Raw genomic sequence first — 17,643 nt, forward strand, 5'->3', positions numbered from 1 at the left:
TATTAAAATTATATAATATGATCTGAAATATATTATATATACATTTGAAAATGTTACATGTACATATAATAGAATGTTAAGTTTTAATCATTTAAATATTAAATGGCAGTAAATGATTTAGTTTTCTTTATAATTATAATAGCAATCTAGTTTTATTCTCAAAATCTATGCCTTACTAAAATTATTTATTCTTCTAAATCTTAATTTTTTTATGTTATTATTTTGCATATTAAAATAATATATTGCGTGTCATTTTTTTTTCATAGGCTGCAAAAGAAATTTAAACATATTACAATTACTAAAAATATCAAAAATGAAACTATTTCGGCACTTCTTATTAAGTTCAATCTTTAATTATATGTTACAGCTATCTATTATTGAACATTTGTCTACATGATTATAATACAAAATGAAGAAAATGATGATAGTGATCATTATGCATATTAATAAGATTATTTGCAATTATTTGCATATATTATTACAGCAGGTAGGTGATAAAAATGAATAACTATTTATATATATATGTAGTTTTTTTTTAAGTTCAGTCATGTGTTCATGCAATTTTATTTATTTTTTTATAAACAAAATTTCTTGGTAGAAAATAATTTGATAAAACATTTCTAACTTCTATTTAAACAAAAATTAAATTACATTCTTATCAAAATATACAGTGAAAATAGTAGTGTACTGATTTTCAATAAAAGATTTTAATTCTATTTAAAACATTTTAGAAAATTTATACAACTTAAAGAAGTTACATAAAATCATTTGATCATATCTTTACAAAATATTTATGAATATTACTTGCAGATCAGGGTTATATTTTCCGGGTTATATTTTATTTTAAAAACAAAATAAAAGTCATTAGCGAAAATGAATTAATAAATGTATTTAAATAAATTGAGTTTTCAATTTGTATCATAACTAAAGTAATAAAATAAAAATGAATTGATGTACCCTGAAAGATTCAAATATAATAGAATTATTTTATAGAATGTTTTTGTCTTTTGGCTTTTATATCTTTTATAAATATTTTGAAAAATATTTAATGATCTATTATATGATCTATTTTGTTATAACTAAAACACTCTAACTGAACTTTTAAACAATATTCAAAATAATTTGAAAATGTATAAAAGAACAATATTTAATTGTAATTTTTTCATGATTACTTTTCAGTAAAAATGAAATTTTTAGAATATTATCTCTTTTTTTTTTCATGAATCTATAACTATATGATGTAGTTTTACCCAACGAAATTTATATTAAACAACTGATAATTTTTATTTCTTTTTCCTTGCTGTATATCAATCCCTGCCTTTCTTGAATTTTTATAACTATACAACAGAAGTTAATAACACAATCTTACATTTAGCAGCACAGACACAAACAGTATTTTTTTTTTTATATATGTAAGGAACACACATGAACTCATTTTCAAATCATTATCTTAATAAAATAGACGGGGCTACGAAGCAATGTCTGACATGAGTTGAGCCAGTAAGGCTGGCTCTAAAAGTCCATGTGTTTGTCCCATTCTTTCCAAATTTCGTACATCCTTATCTACTGCCTCTAATGCTCGTTCTAATTCTTCTTCCTCTTCTCTTGATGGTTCATATTCCCCATTTCTACCCTCTGAAAATAAAATAGAAAATAGAATAGAAAATAAAATAGAAAATCGTATTTTTGATTTTAGTATAATATTTAAAATAACATATTTCGTATTTGTATATGTGTATATTTATAATTCTAAATTATAAAAAATATATATTAAATTAATATTATATAAAATAATTAATATATTTGTAAGTTTTGGAGAATCAATTCTAGAGTTCAAAACAAATATAAAAAATTCAAAAAAAATATTAAAGTTGATTTCTATAATAAAGTATAAAACTATTGATTCAAACTCATTTATGAATTATAAATTGTAATAATAATTGAGAACTATAAGTTATAATTTAAGTTTGTATTGAATAAAGCGAGATAGAAATTAAATGTGTGATGAGATAACAGAGATAAAATGGTCTCATTCTTTCTAATGTAAATTTTAATTAATTGTATTTAATAATTGATGCTCTACAAATATTTTATAAATATATTATAATTATTTATATATATTTATAATATATATTAATATATTAACATTTTGTATAAAATTAATAAATTAATAAATAATTATAAATTCATATAAATCAATGTATAATTTATATTATATATAAAATATTAATGAAAAAATATTGTAAAAGAAAGGAACAATATTATAATTACCAATGAATAAGTCATTAAAAGCATCAGCAGGTAAATTATTGAGCACATTGCCAAAATCGTGCTCTGCAGGATCCAGAGAAGGAAACACTTCATGATCTCCTAAATCTACTTTAAGTCCTCCTCCAAGACCTAATCCTAATCCTAGATTTAAGTTAGCAGAATTTGAACTTCCTTGCACTACAGTATTCAAATTATTCAAAGCTTTTGTCTGATTTTCACTAGAGTTTATTTGATTCAAATATTGACTTTCTTCATGTATTACAGTAGGATCTTTATTAGTCTCAAGTTTATTCACAGGAGGCCGTTTTCGTTTCTTTGGCCTAGATTTTGGTTTAGGCCTGGGAATTGTGGGAGATGTTGGTTTTTTTCGAGTTTTCTTTGGTTTAGATTCTTGTGCTTTACGATGGTAATTATCTCTTTTCCTTGCATGTTCTGGACAAAGAGGTAATTCATGTGCAACATCAAACACAGGAATACAACATTGTGTATTATCACTAAATTTGGCAGTGCAATGTTCAAATAAAAGTTGATCTCCATTCAACATAATATGACGAGAACAATGACGTGTACAGGGCAAAGATGTCTGTTGACATCCTTCAGCTCCACAAAGTCCACCAACTAAAAGTGGTCCATCTATTACTTTGCTTGTACTTGGAGAACTACTTAAAGCTCTTGCTGTAGATGCAGGATCCTTATAAGCAGCTTCCAATAAACATCTAGCTCTATCACGTAACAAAATTTCTGAGTCTGTTCCACCTTTATGTAATTGAAGTAATCTTCGTCTCAATTGAGAGCGCAATTGAGAGAGACGAGCTGAACGATTCAATGTTGAAGTATTATCTCCAGAAAACCAATAATGCTGATAAATTGTCATTTCATCTCCACTAGAATCACTATCTGATATTTCATCTCCAGCTCTAGGATAATACAATAACATATGGTCCCGACTTTGCCTTCTATTCTTTAGTCTTTGTAAATTTTCAATATGATGTTGTTTTTGTTGAATTGCTTTTGCAAATTTATAATCTATATGTTCACCATCACCATTACCATTGCCACCACCACCAACATTACAGTCAGCATCTAATTCTACAGCACGATCTTGTACAACTTTGAATTCCGCATCTGATACGGATGTTATCCTTATTCTTTGTTTCATACATTTTCCTTTAGTTTTATTATTTTTACAATTTTGCATTACTTTAGAATTTTTAGATGACACTACTGTAACATTTCTTCCTGTTGTATGTGTACTAAATGGCTCTGGTTCACTGAAAATGTAGGGATCGACATCTTGACGAACCTCAGTTTTCAGCAAAGCCTTTAAGCGATCCGAAAACTTTAATTTATTGTCCATGTTTGAATTTTCGGATATAGGGACCTTCATTGATTACCGTTTTCCTTGTATCCTGTTCTACCTGCATTCTCAAACCCTCCAAATCTTTTCTCTTATCTAGATAAAACTTAGTTCACGCCATATGCTTAAATCCAAATCCATACATAAATATTTCTGAATTCATAATACTGAGAATAAAAAAATAAAAAATTATTTTTATTGTATTATATCACAGATTGGTATTTCTTACATTTGCTTTAGACACATTAATGTTTACATATGCATCAAGATGATACAACTAATAAAATGAATTTTTGTACAAAATATAATAAATTATAAAATAGTCATATGTACTACTTATGCTAATAATATTAATGTGCATTTGGCTGTGTTATTTACATATATCTGCATATGTACAAAACTTAGTTTTGTCATGGATTATACTTTAATAGAAACATTAAAATTGATTACCTATTATATACCTATATTCAGTATCAAATTATGTAGTGGAATCTTACAAAAAATCTTATATATTTAAATGACAATAAAATTTCTGTGTTTCAAAAGTGCAAATAATACTTTAGCAGTCAATTGTTTAGATGAGTTAAAGCTATGTATCACTAAGTTTAAATTTGCATATTTCTGTACATAATATGTCAGATGGATATCAAAGTCTCTCTTGGTTCAAGCAATAAGCGTGAACTTAGTCCATGGCTAGATCAGGATAAAAATAATCCTTGCCTCGCATAGCAATTCAAATTAAATATACTCTATACATTTTTTAATAATTGCATTACACGAAACATCAAAACATTAAATTTGGATTCTAAAAGTTCTGATAATTTCTGATAAGACAAAGCCATATTAATAAACATTTTATCTCTAGTGTTGACATGAGTGCATTATGTTGGATATCAACACTGTTTGGTTATGTTCACTTTATATAGGTAATATGACACTATGCAAAATATTGTAATTGAATTTCAATAATACAGTCAGAAAGATTCATAAAATGAATCTTGCAGCATATTTATATCCTATAACAAGAGTAAACTATTCACAAATACTATCACGAAGTTTCCTTTATGGATTCGTTTCGTTTAGTTTAACCGAGGTTGGGACAATGAAAATTATTCCCAACAATAAGAGAGGTTGTTGCCCAATCAGAAGCAATCCGACCTTTTTCATGCAAAATACACTTCAACGGGATTGAAGATTCACGCACAAATTCCAGCATTCATCGATAATAACATTAGAAAGACATGTCAGATGTAAAGAAAGCAAAATGGCGGACACTGCACACACGAACAGTTTCTGATGCGAAAAATCTTTGAATTCATTGTATTATCATTATGAATTTGGTATACAAACATTTTACGCTCATTTTAAGTGTTAACTAATTTTATATGATAATTTACAAAAATATATTTTTACAAAATTTTGATTATTTCTATTAGAAACGTTTAGATTGTTTTTCGTTATTCATTTTTACATAACCTTTTAACTGTTATCATATATAAGTATTTAATTTATTTTTTTTTAGAAAATTTTTTTTAAAATAATAGAAACAAAAACATATGTGTGATAATATTTCATTATTTGAGTTATGCATTTTTTAGTTTAATTTCTTTAATGTTTTATTATATTTAAAATAATATACGATTTATATAAATGTATGATTTTCTATATTTCAATAAATTGCTTTATACATGAAACATTATCTTATATTATTTTACAAAATTATTTTAAATTATATATGATTGTAATTAATGTTTATAGTGATAAAAAAATATTATTATTAATTATATTATTATTATTAAATTAATCAAAAAATTGATTTTACAAATTGATTTAAAATAAATTTTCATTTTTGTAATAAACATTTAAGATGAAAAAAAATTTTTTTAAAGAAATCTTAAACATAAAACAATTTTTCATTTTTAATAATTAATAAAAAAAATAACTTTTCCAAATATGATTAATATATTCTAAAAAAATATTATCTATAATTAATATAAAATAATATAAATATAATTAATAAATATATATATATATATATATATATATATATATATATATATATAATAGTACACAATAAAATGTCATGATTTAAAAAATTTTTACATTTTCTATCATTTTTAAAATTTAAACATTTGATTATTAAATTAACAATCAATATTAAATATATATATATATATATTTTATATTTAAATATTACTTAAGTAATAGATAATTAAAAAAAAAAAATTAAAATTAATAAATTTCACATTCTTAAAAAAAATGATCAGCTGATTTTGACATTTAAAATTATAACCTATTTATATTTATTTATATGTTGCAGAATACCACCTGTTGATTTATTTTTTTTATAATTTTAATTACTTAACTAATTTTTATTAATTAATAATTAAGAAATAATTAGTTATTTATTAAATTTTAATTGTTTATTATATTTGTTAATATTATAATTGTTAATATTCTACTGCAAAAAAAGATTTGATAGATCCAAATATTATGTTATTTTTTTCAATAACATAGATATATAAATTACATAAATTGTTTTATATGTTTTTTGTACATATTATTATTTTACATGTTTCATATGTTTATATACTAAATTATTTTTATAATTTTAATTTTTTAATTAATTTATATTAATTTATATTATAATTTATATTTATATTTTATAACATTTCAGTAATATAATTGCAAATTTTTTAATATATATATAGGAGAATTTCATTTAAAATAATATTCTTAATAATATGTACTTTTTTCATCTGTATTTTTTTTTGTTTCTTTTTTTATAATTAAATATACAATGATTATATATACACTTTCTATTTTGTATATCTAAAATTATTTTAATTATAATTTTGTCATAAACATGTCTTTTAAACACATATGTTTATTAAAAATAATAATTAGAATAAGTTATATACATATTATAAATAATATATTTTATAATAAAAATAAGAAATAATATTTTAGATCAAGATAATTAAGAATAAATTTTAGACTTGAATGTAAAATGTTATTTAAAATTTTTAATTGCATAAAATTTAATTTTTTTTTCTTTTTTTTTGTTATATTTTTTAATAGTATACAAAAGAAATCCAATATATTACTTTTAAATGACAAATTTGTTTTTTAATAAATGTTCAACAAAAATAGTATATAATAAATTGTGTACATAACATGTATTTAATCCCTCTGATCTCACCTGCTGATATTTAATAAATGTTTTTGTTCATTTTGACTAGTGAATATTTCTTATTAGTGTTAAGTGTACATTACATACATATAACAAAAATTTACACATTAACTTCCGTATTATGTTTTTCATTAATAATTCAAAGCTCATATTCATAATTTGCAATTTGAATATAATATATATAAAATAATAAATGAAATAAACAAAAAATTAAAAAACTACTTAAGTACAAAAATCTTTAAAATGCAAAATGATACCATTTTTCTATTTTATAAATGTGAATTTGTTTATAAAAATTTATTACAAATTGTTATCATATAGGAATTATATTTTACTTAAGAGATATGTAAAAACATTATACATAATATTTAAAGATGAATTTTAGGAAAATTAACAAATATATATTGTAATAAGTAAAATTAAATCCTCTTTTTGAAGATTATTCTCGTTAAAAAATTGTTCCAATTATTCTCAATGTTGAAAATTTATTTTATTCTATATTTTAATTGATTCAATTTTTAATGATATTAAAATCTTAATTTGAGGTATAGTTTGTGGCAGACCCAAGGGACGGTAATTCTTTTTTTTTTATTACAAAAGTTGTATTTGAAAATTATTATGAATTAGATAATAATGTATGTTACGTAGTTTTTCGTTGAGGTTTTTGTCCTTTAATAATAGTTGGCCGGCCTTTTATATAACCTTTCTTTCGGCGTGGTGTCTAAAACATTAATGTCCCCCCCCCCACAACTTCAACTACATTTCAAAATTATATAACGTTATAATTTAAAAAATATGAAACGATACGATTAAAACTGTACGAAAATAAAAATTTTAATTTATTATTATAAGACATAAAATCTTTACCTTTTTACTAACATATGAATTAGCATTACGTGTAACAATTCGTTTAGATATTGGAATGGTCGGTCTATTAAATTCATTCGGTTTTTTCACCCTAAAATTATATGTCAAATTAAAAATATTTACAAAATTTATATAGAAATTTATATAGAAAAAATATTTGTGTATGTAAAACTAATTCATAATTTTGTTATTATCATTTATAGAATTACCTGTAAATTCTAACAAGCCAATGTTCAGTTGTATAAGCTTCTTCTAAATATGTTAACTGAAAATTTTTATTTCCTATTTCGGCATTACGTGTACGATCATAACCAGATGGCGTTCGATAATCAATCTTTACTTCTCCAAATCGATAATAACTTAATTTATACATTAGTGAATTCAAAAGGGTTGGTGATCCTTCTGAATCCACGCGAAATTCTCCTTTTTCAGTGAAATAATCACTTTCACGAATGTATTGTGGATATTCGCCTTCAGCAATTCGTACCATCCAAAGAAATTTATTAACATCATCTCCAGAATATCCAATCATTCCTCCAAAAATAACTAAAACATAGTCTACATCTAATGATGTCATAATTTCGTAAGCAGCACTTTCATTTGAGCTCATTGCTTTTCCAACTAAAGCTATATGTGAATTATTCCAAGTGTTATTGTCCACAAGTGTAGTTCTACATTAAAATAGAAAATATTCCATATTATTATATATCATTTTATAAAATATATTAACATAAAACATTTAATGTATTATTTTTTAATAATATGTACCTATTAGCCATTCCAGCAATTTGATAACCATAATCCCACCAACTCATAATTCTAGCATCAATAGGTGTATTTTGTGCTAACCAATAATAAGCTTCTCTAAAATCATCAAGAATAGCTCTACCTCCATCATTACTATATGATGCTAGAACAATTGAAGGACTAGAATATGCATTACTTGTAATCCAAGTACAATGCAATGTAAACATCATCATTAACATAAATGCACCAATGACAACACCATTTCGAAGATTAACACCTAATCCATCACCATTGCCTTTAGGTCTCTCATGTTTCATTCTACGAAGTTTACCAGCTTTATCATATAATGCTCTACCAGGACTCCTTTCTCTTTCTTCTTCACTTTCTTCTTCACTACCATTATTACTTCGATCGTTTCTTTCATTATCTTCTTCTTTAAAAAACAATTCAAGAAGATCACTGAATGCTACTCCAGCAAGCATACAAACAACTGGAGTTAAAGTGAGCATAAGTCGTACCATTACTCCAGCAAAATAAACAGCGCTTATAGCATATAATATAACTGTAAAATAAATAATTAATAATTTTTATAACAAAATAATATTATTTTGAATCTTACCAAAAACACGTTCATCATTAATACGTTTAATGCAGTACCAGAGACCTACAGGAAATGTTGTAACAAGAATATGTAAATCAAAAAAAAAGCTAAACCATGTAGTAGGTTGATGTTCAGAAACAGATGCTATTATTGGAATGTGTATCTTTGCATAACCAGTATCCCAAAGTGAATAAAATCTTCCACTCCAAGGTGCAACAACACCAGCATAAGTTAAACAAATTAAAGCAAATAAAAGAATACCAGCTGTAACTGCAACTATTCCTCCAAAGTATTTCATTTCAGATTTTGTAAGTACAGTTCTTAAATATCTATAATAATAAAATTATATAGAAATATTTACCAAATTAATATTGAAAATATATTAAATTAACATACCTGAGAGTTGCTACAAAAATTAATAATCCAAATACACCTCCAGCTGCCATATGTTCTGATGTTCTTATTGGTTGAAAACCAACAAATGGTATTTGCATACTTAATAAAAGACCCAAAATATAGAATGTAGTATAACTTGTAAAAAGACGGTTACTGAATCGATTCATAACTAATAATGCAAAAACATGAAGTGGAATTAAATTAATAATAAAAACATAACCACCCCATGCAGATACCATATAGAAATAGGATAGAGCAGTCATAGAAGCCCAAAAAATAGAGCCAGTTTTAACTGACTTAACCCAAAGATAATATGTAATTTGTAGTGCAAAAATAGCAATGCCTTCATTATCATAACTTCCTGCTACAGATCTTGAAATATAACCAGGTACAATTGCAATAAAACATGCTGCAAATAAACCAGCTCCTGCACTCCATATTTCTTTTGTTAATAAGTACGTAGAAATGGCTGTAAGGCCACTAAATATTGGAGCTAAGAATACACAAATATCTCTTATATGTACTGGGATATTTAAAGAATGTAATATATAATGTATAGATCCAGATGTTATCATTAATCCAGGATAAACAGTTCCACCTACAATGCGACCCAATGGATACCATGCTCTTTCATCAAACCAATTTATAAAATTATAAAATCCATGTTGCACCATGTATGCTGTGGCTCTGTAGTTAAACCTATGTTATAAATATTTTATTTTATACTAATATTATAATTATAAAATAATATATAATATTAATATTATATAATATATTACATATTACATATTTATATTACATATATAATATTAATATAATATATTACATATTATTATATTACTAAAATTATTAATTAATATACATTAATATATTATTATAAGATATTAAATAAACATTAAACAAAATATATTAACCTACATTAAATTATTAATATATACATATATATTTTAATATAATAACATAAAAATACATACCAAGGATCGAATTCGTGTATGATACTTTCGAAACGTATTACTGCAAATAATCGAGAAGCAAATCCTGAGATCCAAGCAAGTAGCAAAACAGTAAAAGTAATGAGAGAACTAAGACCAGCAGCATTTGTTAATGTAGAAGTTTTCATTTGCTTAGATGACGATTTCTTATCGGGAAACATATCTTTTCTAGTATTTGTAATGGATATTCTATTTGACAACATATTTTTTTTATATCTATAAATATAATGAAAAATATTTTCGTTAAACTTTAAAAAACATTTGCCATAAACATATTAATATTTGTTTTTATTCGACACGTTACAAATCAAGCAGTTCACAACAAATTATCAAACCACTATGTACTTAGGCTAGAACTGTTAAGAGACACGTTGTACACCGGCTACGTGTTAATCATGACTCCCAATGATGTCTATATATATATGTAAATATATAGAATATATATATATATATATTAAAAATAATGTTTTGCGCTTAGACACACACCATGTTCGATGTGAATATCAAATTGCTGATTGGATTTATTAACAAGATAAAATTAAAAATAGTTCGATTGCCAATAGGATTAATTTTATATCAATATAACATCCGGTCATTGACTATAATTTAAATTAGATAGTCATATTGAATGCACATAGAATGTTATCTTAAAACGTCATATCCGAATAATCTTATTACTTAACTGTCTTTTGTAGTATATTATAAAATTAATATTTCCTGTCTTTATATTATTGCATTAAATATTAATCAGAATATTTTATTGAATAATAACGTAGATAACAGTCTTTATTGCTTATAATATAAAATAGTGATTAAAAATGTTCTATTTAAACTAACGAAATAACATGATTTAAATATTAATCATTATTAGTAAGTGTAATGTTTTTTTGTATAATATAAAAGAAAATTATTCTCTTATGTTTACTAGTAAGGAACAATTGATAAAACGTACTGGTAAAAATTCTATTGGTCGTTATGATTTCTTAAAACTTTTAGCTACAGAATTTAAAACGACTAAATCTAAAGGTAATTTATATGAAATATGTAATTATTTATAATTAAAGAATAATTAAATAAAATTAGAACAATATTATTATTTTCACAGATGCAAAGGAGCAAATATTGGCAAATCTTGCTAATTTTGCATATGATCCTATTAATTATGGATATATAAGACAATTAAAAATAATCGATTTGTTTCTTCATACGTTATCAGAAGATAATTTAAAATTAATTCGTTTTGCTGTAGGAGGTATCTGTAATATCTGTGTTGGTATGTATATAATTATTTCAAAAATTATTATTTTGATAAAATATATTTAATTATGATAATAGTGATTAAAATAAAACTTATATTTTAGATCCAATAAATAAATTATATATTTTACGTAACCAAGGTATTCAATTATTAACATCACTACTTTCTTTACAAGATGAAGATACCATACTTTCAATAATTACCACTTTAATATTTTTAATTAATCCTGACTCTAAAAATGAAGTAACAACTGAATTAATTGAAAAGATATCTCATCTATCAAGTAGTAAAAATAAACGTATAAAAAATTTGATAACAATATTTTTTAATGATTGTATTATAATAAAAGATAAAATTGAAAATTCTAAAAATACATAATAAATATTTTAAAATATAAAAAAATTTTAAAACTTTAAAAAATAAAATAATTTAAGAAATTATATTACAACTTAAATCATCTTAAATATAAAATAAAATGCAAACAAAAATATTTTTTAAATTGTTAAAAAAATATTGCACAGGATCTTCAGATATTTTAAAAACTCTAAAAACTGGAAATGAAATATCAGTTTTTAAAACAGTTACAAAGGATGATATATTAAATTTTGCTAAATTAACTGGTGATTATAATCCAATACATTTTGAAATATCAAATCATCTTGTTCATGGTGCTTTACTTAATGGTTTAGTATCAGGAATACTTGGTACAAAAGTTCCAGGCCCAGGAACTATAGTAGTTGAGCAAAACTTCAAATTTCCAGCACCGTGTTATGCTGGGGATATAATAGAAATAAAAGTGCAAATTGTTTCTATAAGAAAAATTATGAAATGTGAATATATTTGTATTGCAAATGGAGAAAAAATAGTTTTAAAAGGAAATGCAAAACTAATTAAAAAGTCAATATTTAAATAAAATATCAATATATTAGATATAACACTGTATAAATTTATATTTTATTATAAAAATATCCTTCTTATTTTATATATATATATATGTTCATATATTACAATTATATTCTTATTAAAAAATAAATTAAGTTTTCTTATGTGTAATATGATTGCAGTATTATGAAATATTGCTTATTAAGTATGTGACCTATTTTAATTGCTGACTTAACGAGACAAGGCATTTTTAATAAAACCTGCACAATTTATTCATTTTTATTATTCTATGCAAGTGAATAACTTATAATTTTCATTACTTCATATAATCAACTCAATTAATGTAAGTAATTATTAATTATATGTAATGTAAGTAATGTAATTAATTATAAAAGAAAAAATAAATTGAAAAATATATATTTTTCTATTATTTCAATAATTTATAATTCCCTTATAGATTTTATGTATTATTAGAAACTGTTTTTGTTTATTTATAATTATTATTTAATATTACTTAGATAAAACTTGACATAAACATATTTTTTTTTTGCAGAAAAAATGCATCCAATATTTTTACTATTTCTTTTCTTTTTCTCATCCATATTAGCAGATAATCAAATTAAAGTAAAAGCTTTAAATAATACTTTAAAAATTTTAACTACTGAATCTCCAATTAACTGCATTTGTGGAATTTTTTTAAATGGAGAGTTTAAAAAAGATAATAAAGAATCACTTGAAGGAAATCCTGCTCTTATTCATGGTTTGCCTGGAACATTTCCATGTACTCCAATTGGAAATAAAATTTGCATAAGTAAATGTTTAGATACTGTAAGTTATTTCACAAAAACATAAATTTATTATTACATATATATTTTATTAATATCATTATTAATTTTTTTATTATTTCAAATTCTTTATTAAATATTATATTATATATTATTATATTATATATATATATATATATATATTATAAATTATTAAATATTTATTATAGATTATTAAATATCTTCCAAATAGTTCTAAAATTTTATGTAGTTCAATAGAACGTGATTGTTATAAGGAAAAGGTAAGTTTTATTACACTGTTTCATAATAAAGAATTTATGTTATATTCTTATGCAATTTTATGTTATGATAAATTATATGTATATATTTTTTATATTAGGCTTATTTATTTATTAAAAACTGTAAGAGTGGATGGATTAATACAAATCTTTCTGCTGGAAGAGAATATTGTTGTAAGGATGGTAGACCATACAAATGTCCAGCATTTTAAAACAAATATTTTTTATATTTATTACAATATTATATTATTATAAATTTTATACTTCTTCAATTTAATAAAATTATCCTTGATTTTATCATATTTTCTTCTTAAATATCCCGCTCTTTTTCTAAATATAGTTTCAAAAGCATTATATACACTTCACAAAGAATTAAAAGAATCCCAGATAAATATTTGAAATCCTTGTTCTATAATTAAATTGTCAAATATAAAACTTTATTTTATTCTGTGTATTTTAAGAAAAAAAAAGTTTCTACTCTATTGTATTTTTTATTTTAATTATTGATATTTGAGGTATGATTTTGATCTTTAATTTGTGCTATTGGGTCAAGTTCAGGCATAACCCTAATATTATAGATGACAATGTTAAATTTAAATTAATCAGTTGCTTTAAATTTGTATCTCACACACACTGTATTTTTAATAGTCAAAAATAAATTAATTTTTATTGATTTAAAAAAAAATGAAAAGAGTAATTATCATTTATATTATTGTATTATATCACTAAATATATATTAATAATAACAATTACAGTGTCTTATAAAAAAGAAACAATATGAAACTATACTATATATAATATTAATTATCTTAAATAAAATATATTACAAATAAAGAGTGGTAAGAAACATGTGTGCAAGACTTTTAGCATGTCCTTTGTGCGCACAACCAAGTTTTTTAACATTGGATGCATTGAGAGCAGGATTGATAAGTGTAGCTACAAGACCTCTTACATGTCCTGTATGTAATGAAGTATTGCTTGGTATTGATAAACTTACTATTCATTTATTTAGTCATACTATTAATTTAAGCAATAACAATACAATAGAATCATTGAAACATACAAATATTATTCCTAATACTTATAATTCATCAGCAATTAATAATTTAGAAAATAATTTAGAAATTTTTCAAGATTGGAATGTGTCTAAAATAGAAATTACAGATTCAAATAAATTTTCACAAAATATTTTAAATATTCAAAATAATTCAATGTCTTCTCAAAGCTTGCATACAAAAAATGAATCTCCAGTTTTTAATTCAGAAGTATCTATTGATCAAAATCAATTAAATCATGCATCTCAAATTACATCTCAACAAAATTCAATTTGTGAAAATAAAGAAACAAATACATTTCAAAAAAACAAAGAGATAGAATTACAAAAAGATTCTCAACAAATATTGCAAGAAACAATGAAATTAAATTATGCTACACAATACTTTAATCAAAATATTAGACAGATAAATTATATGCAAAATTATCCAGAAACAGAATATGAAAGTGTTCAGACATATAAAAATTGGATGCAGACTCAACAACAAAATGAAAATATAACAGATAAAATAGAAAAAAATGAATCTCATAATAATGGAATGACAATAAATAAATTTTCAAGTGCTTATACTAACATATCATTACAAAAAGCTAATAATAAAGATGTACAAGAAAATTTATATATTACATGTAATGAAAATCAAAATGAAAATCTTAAACAAAAAGAAATATTACCTCAATTGAAACTTATAAAAACATTATCATCAACAAAACAAAAGACTGAACGTTGCAGTATATGTGGTTTTCATTTTCCTGATCATAATATTTTGCTTTTACATAAACAATTAGTACATATGATTAATGAAAAAGATTTAAATATTATTCCTGAAAATTTACTTAAGAATTATTCATGTCATTTATGCTCTAAAGTATTTAAGATGAAAGGTAGTTTAATGGTACATATGCGAGTAGCACATATGGGATGTAATTTAGGTAATTTATTATAATATTAATATTTATTAATAAATAATCAAATCAAATAATAAACTTATTAATTAACATATATATATTTTTAGATTCTTTAGCCAAAGGTGAACAAATAGAACTCATATTTAATGAAAATAAATATAATTGCCCCACATGTGGAAAAAAATTTAAAAAGGTAGAATTAATAATTAATTAGCATTTAAAATATTTTTTTTTATAGTATATTTTTATTTGACAATTTTTTATAGAAAAATAAAATAAATTATCATTTTAGGAACAACATGTAATGCAACATTTAAAAACTCATGAAGCTAAACAATGGGAATGTGATATATGTAGTAAAATGTTTACAACAAAATATTTTTTAAAAAAACATAAAAGATTACATTCAGGAGAAATGCCTTATAAATGTAATATATGCAATAAAACATTTACTTTCCAACAATCATATCATAAACATAGATTATATCATAAAGATGATAAACCTCATACATGTACAACTTGTGGCAGATCATTTAAAGAATTATCTACTTTACACAATCATGAACGAATTCATACAGGAGAAAAACCTTTTGCATGCGAAACTTGTGGTATGTTAACTTTTATAAAATTTTTGTTTAAAATAATGCTATAAAAACTTTAGAATAATGCATGTTTTGTTTTCAGTTATTACTAACAATTTAATATGGATTGTTCTGTTTCTGCAATGTATGTATAACAATGTTTTGTAGTTTATTATTAGATTATTAGATAATATAGCTTATACAATAACTAAATAAACAATAATTATGCTTTTATATAATCTATAATTTGCAAATTTTGTAATTTATTATAAATTATTTTTTATAATTAAAAATAAATATAATATAAAATAATATATAATATAAAAAAATTAATTTTTTATTAAATAGTTTTATAATTCACATACCTTTTTTTTTAGGAAAATGTTTTCGTCAACGTGTTTCATATTTAGTTCATCGTAGAATTCACACAGGTGTAATGCCTTACAAATGTACAATATGTGGAAAAAATTTTAGATACAAGGTATATCATAATTACAAAAATGTGACATTTTATTAATTAATTTATAATGCAATATTTGATTATAGGTAAGTCAAAGAACTCATAAATGTCCAGCACAACAAATAGGAAATATACATCAAACAAATACCATAGATCAAAAGTCAATAAATCTATCCAATATACAAGATATAAACAATGATATATATAAAACTCAAAAACATTTTTTAAAAGAAAATCAATCAATGCTAAATATTATAAATAATGAAGAAAATAAATATGTGCTAATAATAAATACTCAAGGCCAACATCTTTTAACAAAAGAAAGTAATATTGAAAAAACTATTACAAATAAGAAACAAAAATTGGAAGAATGTACAGAAACAAACAATAAAAATGAAAGAACAAAAAATATATGGAAATCTGATATTCCTAATAGTTCCACATTTAAAAAATCTTTAGAAACTTGTAAAACAATATATTCAAAAACTGAAAAACCATTTCAAGAAGATGCAAATGATTTTTTTTCAATGATAATACTTCCACTTGAAAATGGATTATCTTCACCCACTGTAGAAATGGAACATTTACGAGTATCATCTCCCATACAAAAAGAAATTATATCAAAACCTTATGATACTTTTAAAAATGCAACATATGACATGGAAATGAATATATTTAATACAGATATAGAACAAAATTTTAGTGGTGTAAATAATAATGCAAATAATTTGCAAACTATTAATGAAGAATCTTTGAAGCAATTATTATATAGCATTAATGAAAAATAATTGAATTATCCATAAAAATTACATTATTAGTTATTGTTACTATAAATAAATAAGTATTATTTTAAAGAAAAAATGATTTATAACTTACAACAAATTTTTTTCAAATATTAAAGTATTAATTACAAAAATTTACTTTTTTAAAATATATTTTTTAAAATGTAAAAGATATTTACATTTTCCAAAATAGTAATATTATAAATGAGTTTAAATTATTAAATGAGTTTT

The 17,643-nt window shown here is 22.6% G+C and overlaps 5 protein-coding genes and 1 long non-coding RNA gene across 8 annotated transcripts; 4 read left to right on the top strand and 2 right to left on the bottom strand.

The window, feature by feature from the left end:
- Positions 1-331: 331 nt before the first annotated feature.
- l(3)L1231 (zf-C3Hc3H domain-containing lethal (3) L1231) lies at positions 332-3,797 on the bottom strand. The gene is made up of 2 exons (XM_012490802.3): positions 2,272-3,797; positions 332-1,635 (listed from the first exon to the last, which is right to left on the bottom strand). Exons 1-2 carry the CDS (start codon positions 3,656-3,658, stop codon positions 1,469-1,471), a joined length of 1,554 nt encoding a protein of 517 aa, XP_012346256.2. The 5' UTR covers positions 3,659-3,797; the 3' UTR covers positions 332-1,468.
- A 395-nt stretch (positions 3,798-4,192) lies between these two features.
- Positions 4,193-5,322, top strand: LOC147658144 (uncharacterized). The gene is made up of 2 exons (XR_015291073.1): positions 4,193-4,554; positions 4,633-5,322. It is a non-coding gene; the product is annotated as an uncharacterized LOC147658144 (long non-coding RNA).
- Positions 5,323-6,368: 1,046 nt separating this feature from the next.
- On the bottom strand, positions 6,369-16,605 carry Stt3B (catalytic subunit 3B of the oligosaccharyltransferase complex). 2 transcript variants are annotated; one of them, XM_086904839.1, is made up of 8 exons: positions 16,536-16,605; positions 10,407-10,640; positions 9,433-10,131; positions 9,055-9,365; positions 8,457-8,997; positions 7,898-8,359; positions 7,689-7,779; positions 6,369-7,542 (listed from the first exon to the last, which is right to left on the bottom strand). In XM_086904839.1, the coding sequence occupies exons 2-8, from the start codon at positions 10,625-10,627 to the stop codon at positions 7,462-7,464; spliced, it is 2,406 nt and encodes an 801-aa protein (XP_086760965.1). In that variant the 5' UTR covers positions 10,628-10,640; positions 16,536-16,605; the 3' UTR covers positions 6,369-7,461. The 2 variants fall into 2 exon arrangements, with proteins under 2 accessions (XP_086760965.1, XP_031774166.2); XM_031918306.2 differs by lacking the exon at positions 16,536-16,605 and having other exon boundaries at positions 6,635-7,577; positions 10,407-10,627.
- LOC147658145 (uncharacterized) lies at positions 11,201-12,981 on the top strand. Its single transcript, XM_086904974.1, has 4 exons — positions 11,201-11,450; positions 11,530-11,697; positions 11,786-12,054; positions 12,167-12,981. The coding sequence occupies exons 1-4, from the start codon at positions 11,342-11,344 to the stop codon at positions 12,593-12,595; spliced, it is 975 nt and encodes a 324-aa protein (XP_086761100.1). The 5' UTR covers positions 11,201-11,341; the 3' UTR covers positions 12,596-12,981.
- Positions 11,841-13,924, top strand: LOC100866082 (follicle cell protein 3C-1). The gene is made up of 4 exons (XM_086904841.1): positions 11,841-12,907; positions 13,118-13,392; positions 13,559-13,630; positions 13,729-13,924. The coding sequence occupies exons 2-4, from the start codon at positions 13,123-13,125 to the stop codon at positions 13,837-13,839; spliced, it is 453 nt and encodes a 150-aa protein (XP_086760967.1). The 5' UTR covers positions 11,841-12,907; positions 13,118-13,122; the 3' UTR covers positions 13,840-13,924.
- On the top strand, positions 13,966-17,491 carry LOC100866194 (uncharacterized). 2 transcript variants are annotated; one of them, XM_086904840.1, is made up of 6 exons: positions 13,966-14,142; positions 14,383-15,613; positions 15,697-15,782; positions 15,882-16,197; positions 16,548-16,651; positions 16,717-17,491. In XM_086904840.1, the coding sequence occupies exons 2-6, from the start codon at positions 14,476-14,478 to the stop codon at positions 17,416-17,418; spliced, it is 2,346 nt and encodes a 781-aa protein (XP_086760966.1). In that variant the 5' UTR covers positions 13,966-14,142; positions 14,383-14,475; the 3' UTR covers positions 17,419-17,491. The 2 variants fall into 2 exon arrangements, with proteins under 2 accessions (XP_086760966.1, XP_012345807.2); XM_012490353.3 differs by having other exon boundaries at positions 13,972-15,613.
- Positions 17,492-17,643: the final 152 nt, after the last annotated feature.

This window comes from Apis florea, unplaced genomic scaffold (genome assembly GCF_048593485.1).
Source record: "Apis florea isolate Af1SG1 unplaced genomic scaffold, ASM4859348v1 contig_2350_pilon, whole genome shotgun sequence".
Classification (NCBI taxonomy): Eukaryota; Metazoa; Arthropoda; class Insecta; order Hymenoptera; family Apidae; genus Apis; species Apis florea.

Excerpts from the sequence above, each read along its gene's own strand:
- LOC147658145 (XM_086904974.1), top strand. The coding sequence starts at position 11,342 with ATGTTTACTAGTAAGGAACAATTGATAAAACGTACTGGTAAAAATTCT. Across the intron at positions 11,698-11,785 it reads TATCTGTAATATCTGTGTTG|ATCCAATAAATAAATTATAT; the intron begins GTATGTATATAA and ends CTTATATTTTAG. Across the intron at positions 12,055-12,166 it reads AAATTGAAAATTCTAAAAAT|AAAATATTTTTTAAATTGTT; the intron begins ACATAATAAATA and ends AAAATGCAAACA.
- Stt3B (XM_086904839.1), bottom strand. The coding sequence starts at position 10,627 with ATGTTGTCAAATAGAATATCCATTACAAATACTAGAAAAGATATGTTT. Across the intron at positions 7,780-7,897 it reads TGGCTTGTTAGAATTTACAG|GGTGAAAAAACCGAATGAAT; the intron begins GTAATTCTATAA and ends ATATAATTTTAG. Across the intron at positions 7,543-7,688 it reads ATTCATATGTTAGTAAAAAG|ACACCACGCCGAAAGAAAGG; the intron begins GTAAAGATTTTA and ends TTAATGTTTTAG.
- LOC100866194 (XM_086904840.1), top strand. The coding sequence starts at position 14,476 with ATGTGTGCAAGACTTTTAGCATGTCCTTTGTGCGCACAACCAAGTTTT. Across the intron at positions 15,783-15,881 it reads GTGGAAAAAAATTTAAAAAG|GAACAACATGTAATGCAACA; the intron begins GTAGAATTAATA and ends TTATCATTTTAG. Across the intron at positions 16,652-16,716 it reads GAAAAAATTTTAGATACAAG|GTAAGTCAAAGAACTCATAA; the intron begins GTATATCATAAT and ends ATTTGATTATAG.
- LOC100866082 (XM_086904841.1), top strand. The coding sequence starts at position 13,123 with ATGCATCCAATATTTTTACTATTTCTTTTCTTTTTCTCATCCATATTA. Across the intron at positions 13,393-13,558 it reads TAAGTAAATGTTTAGATACT|ATTATTAAATATCTTCCAAA; the intron begins GTAAGTTATTTC and ends TATTTATTATAG. Across the intron at positions 13,631-13,728 it reads GTGATTGTTATAAGGAAAAG|GCTTATTTATTTATTAAAAA; the intron begins GTAAGTTTTATT and ends TTTTTATATTAG.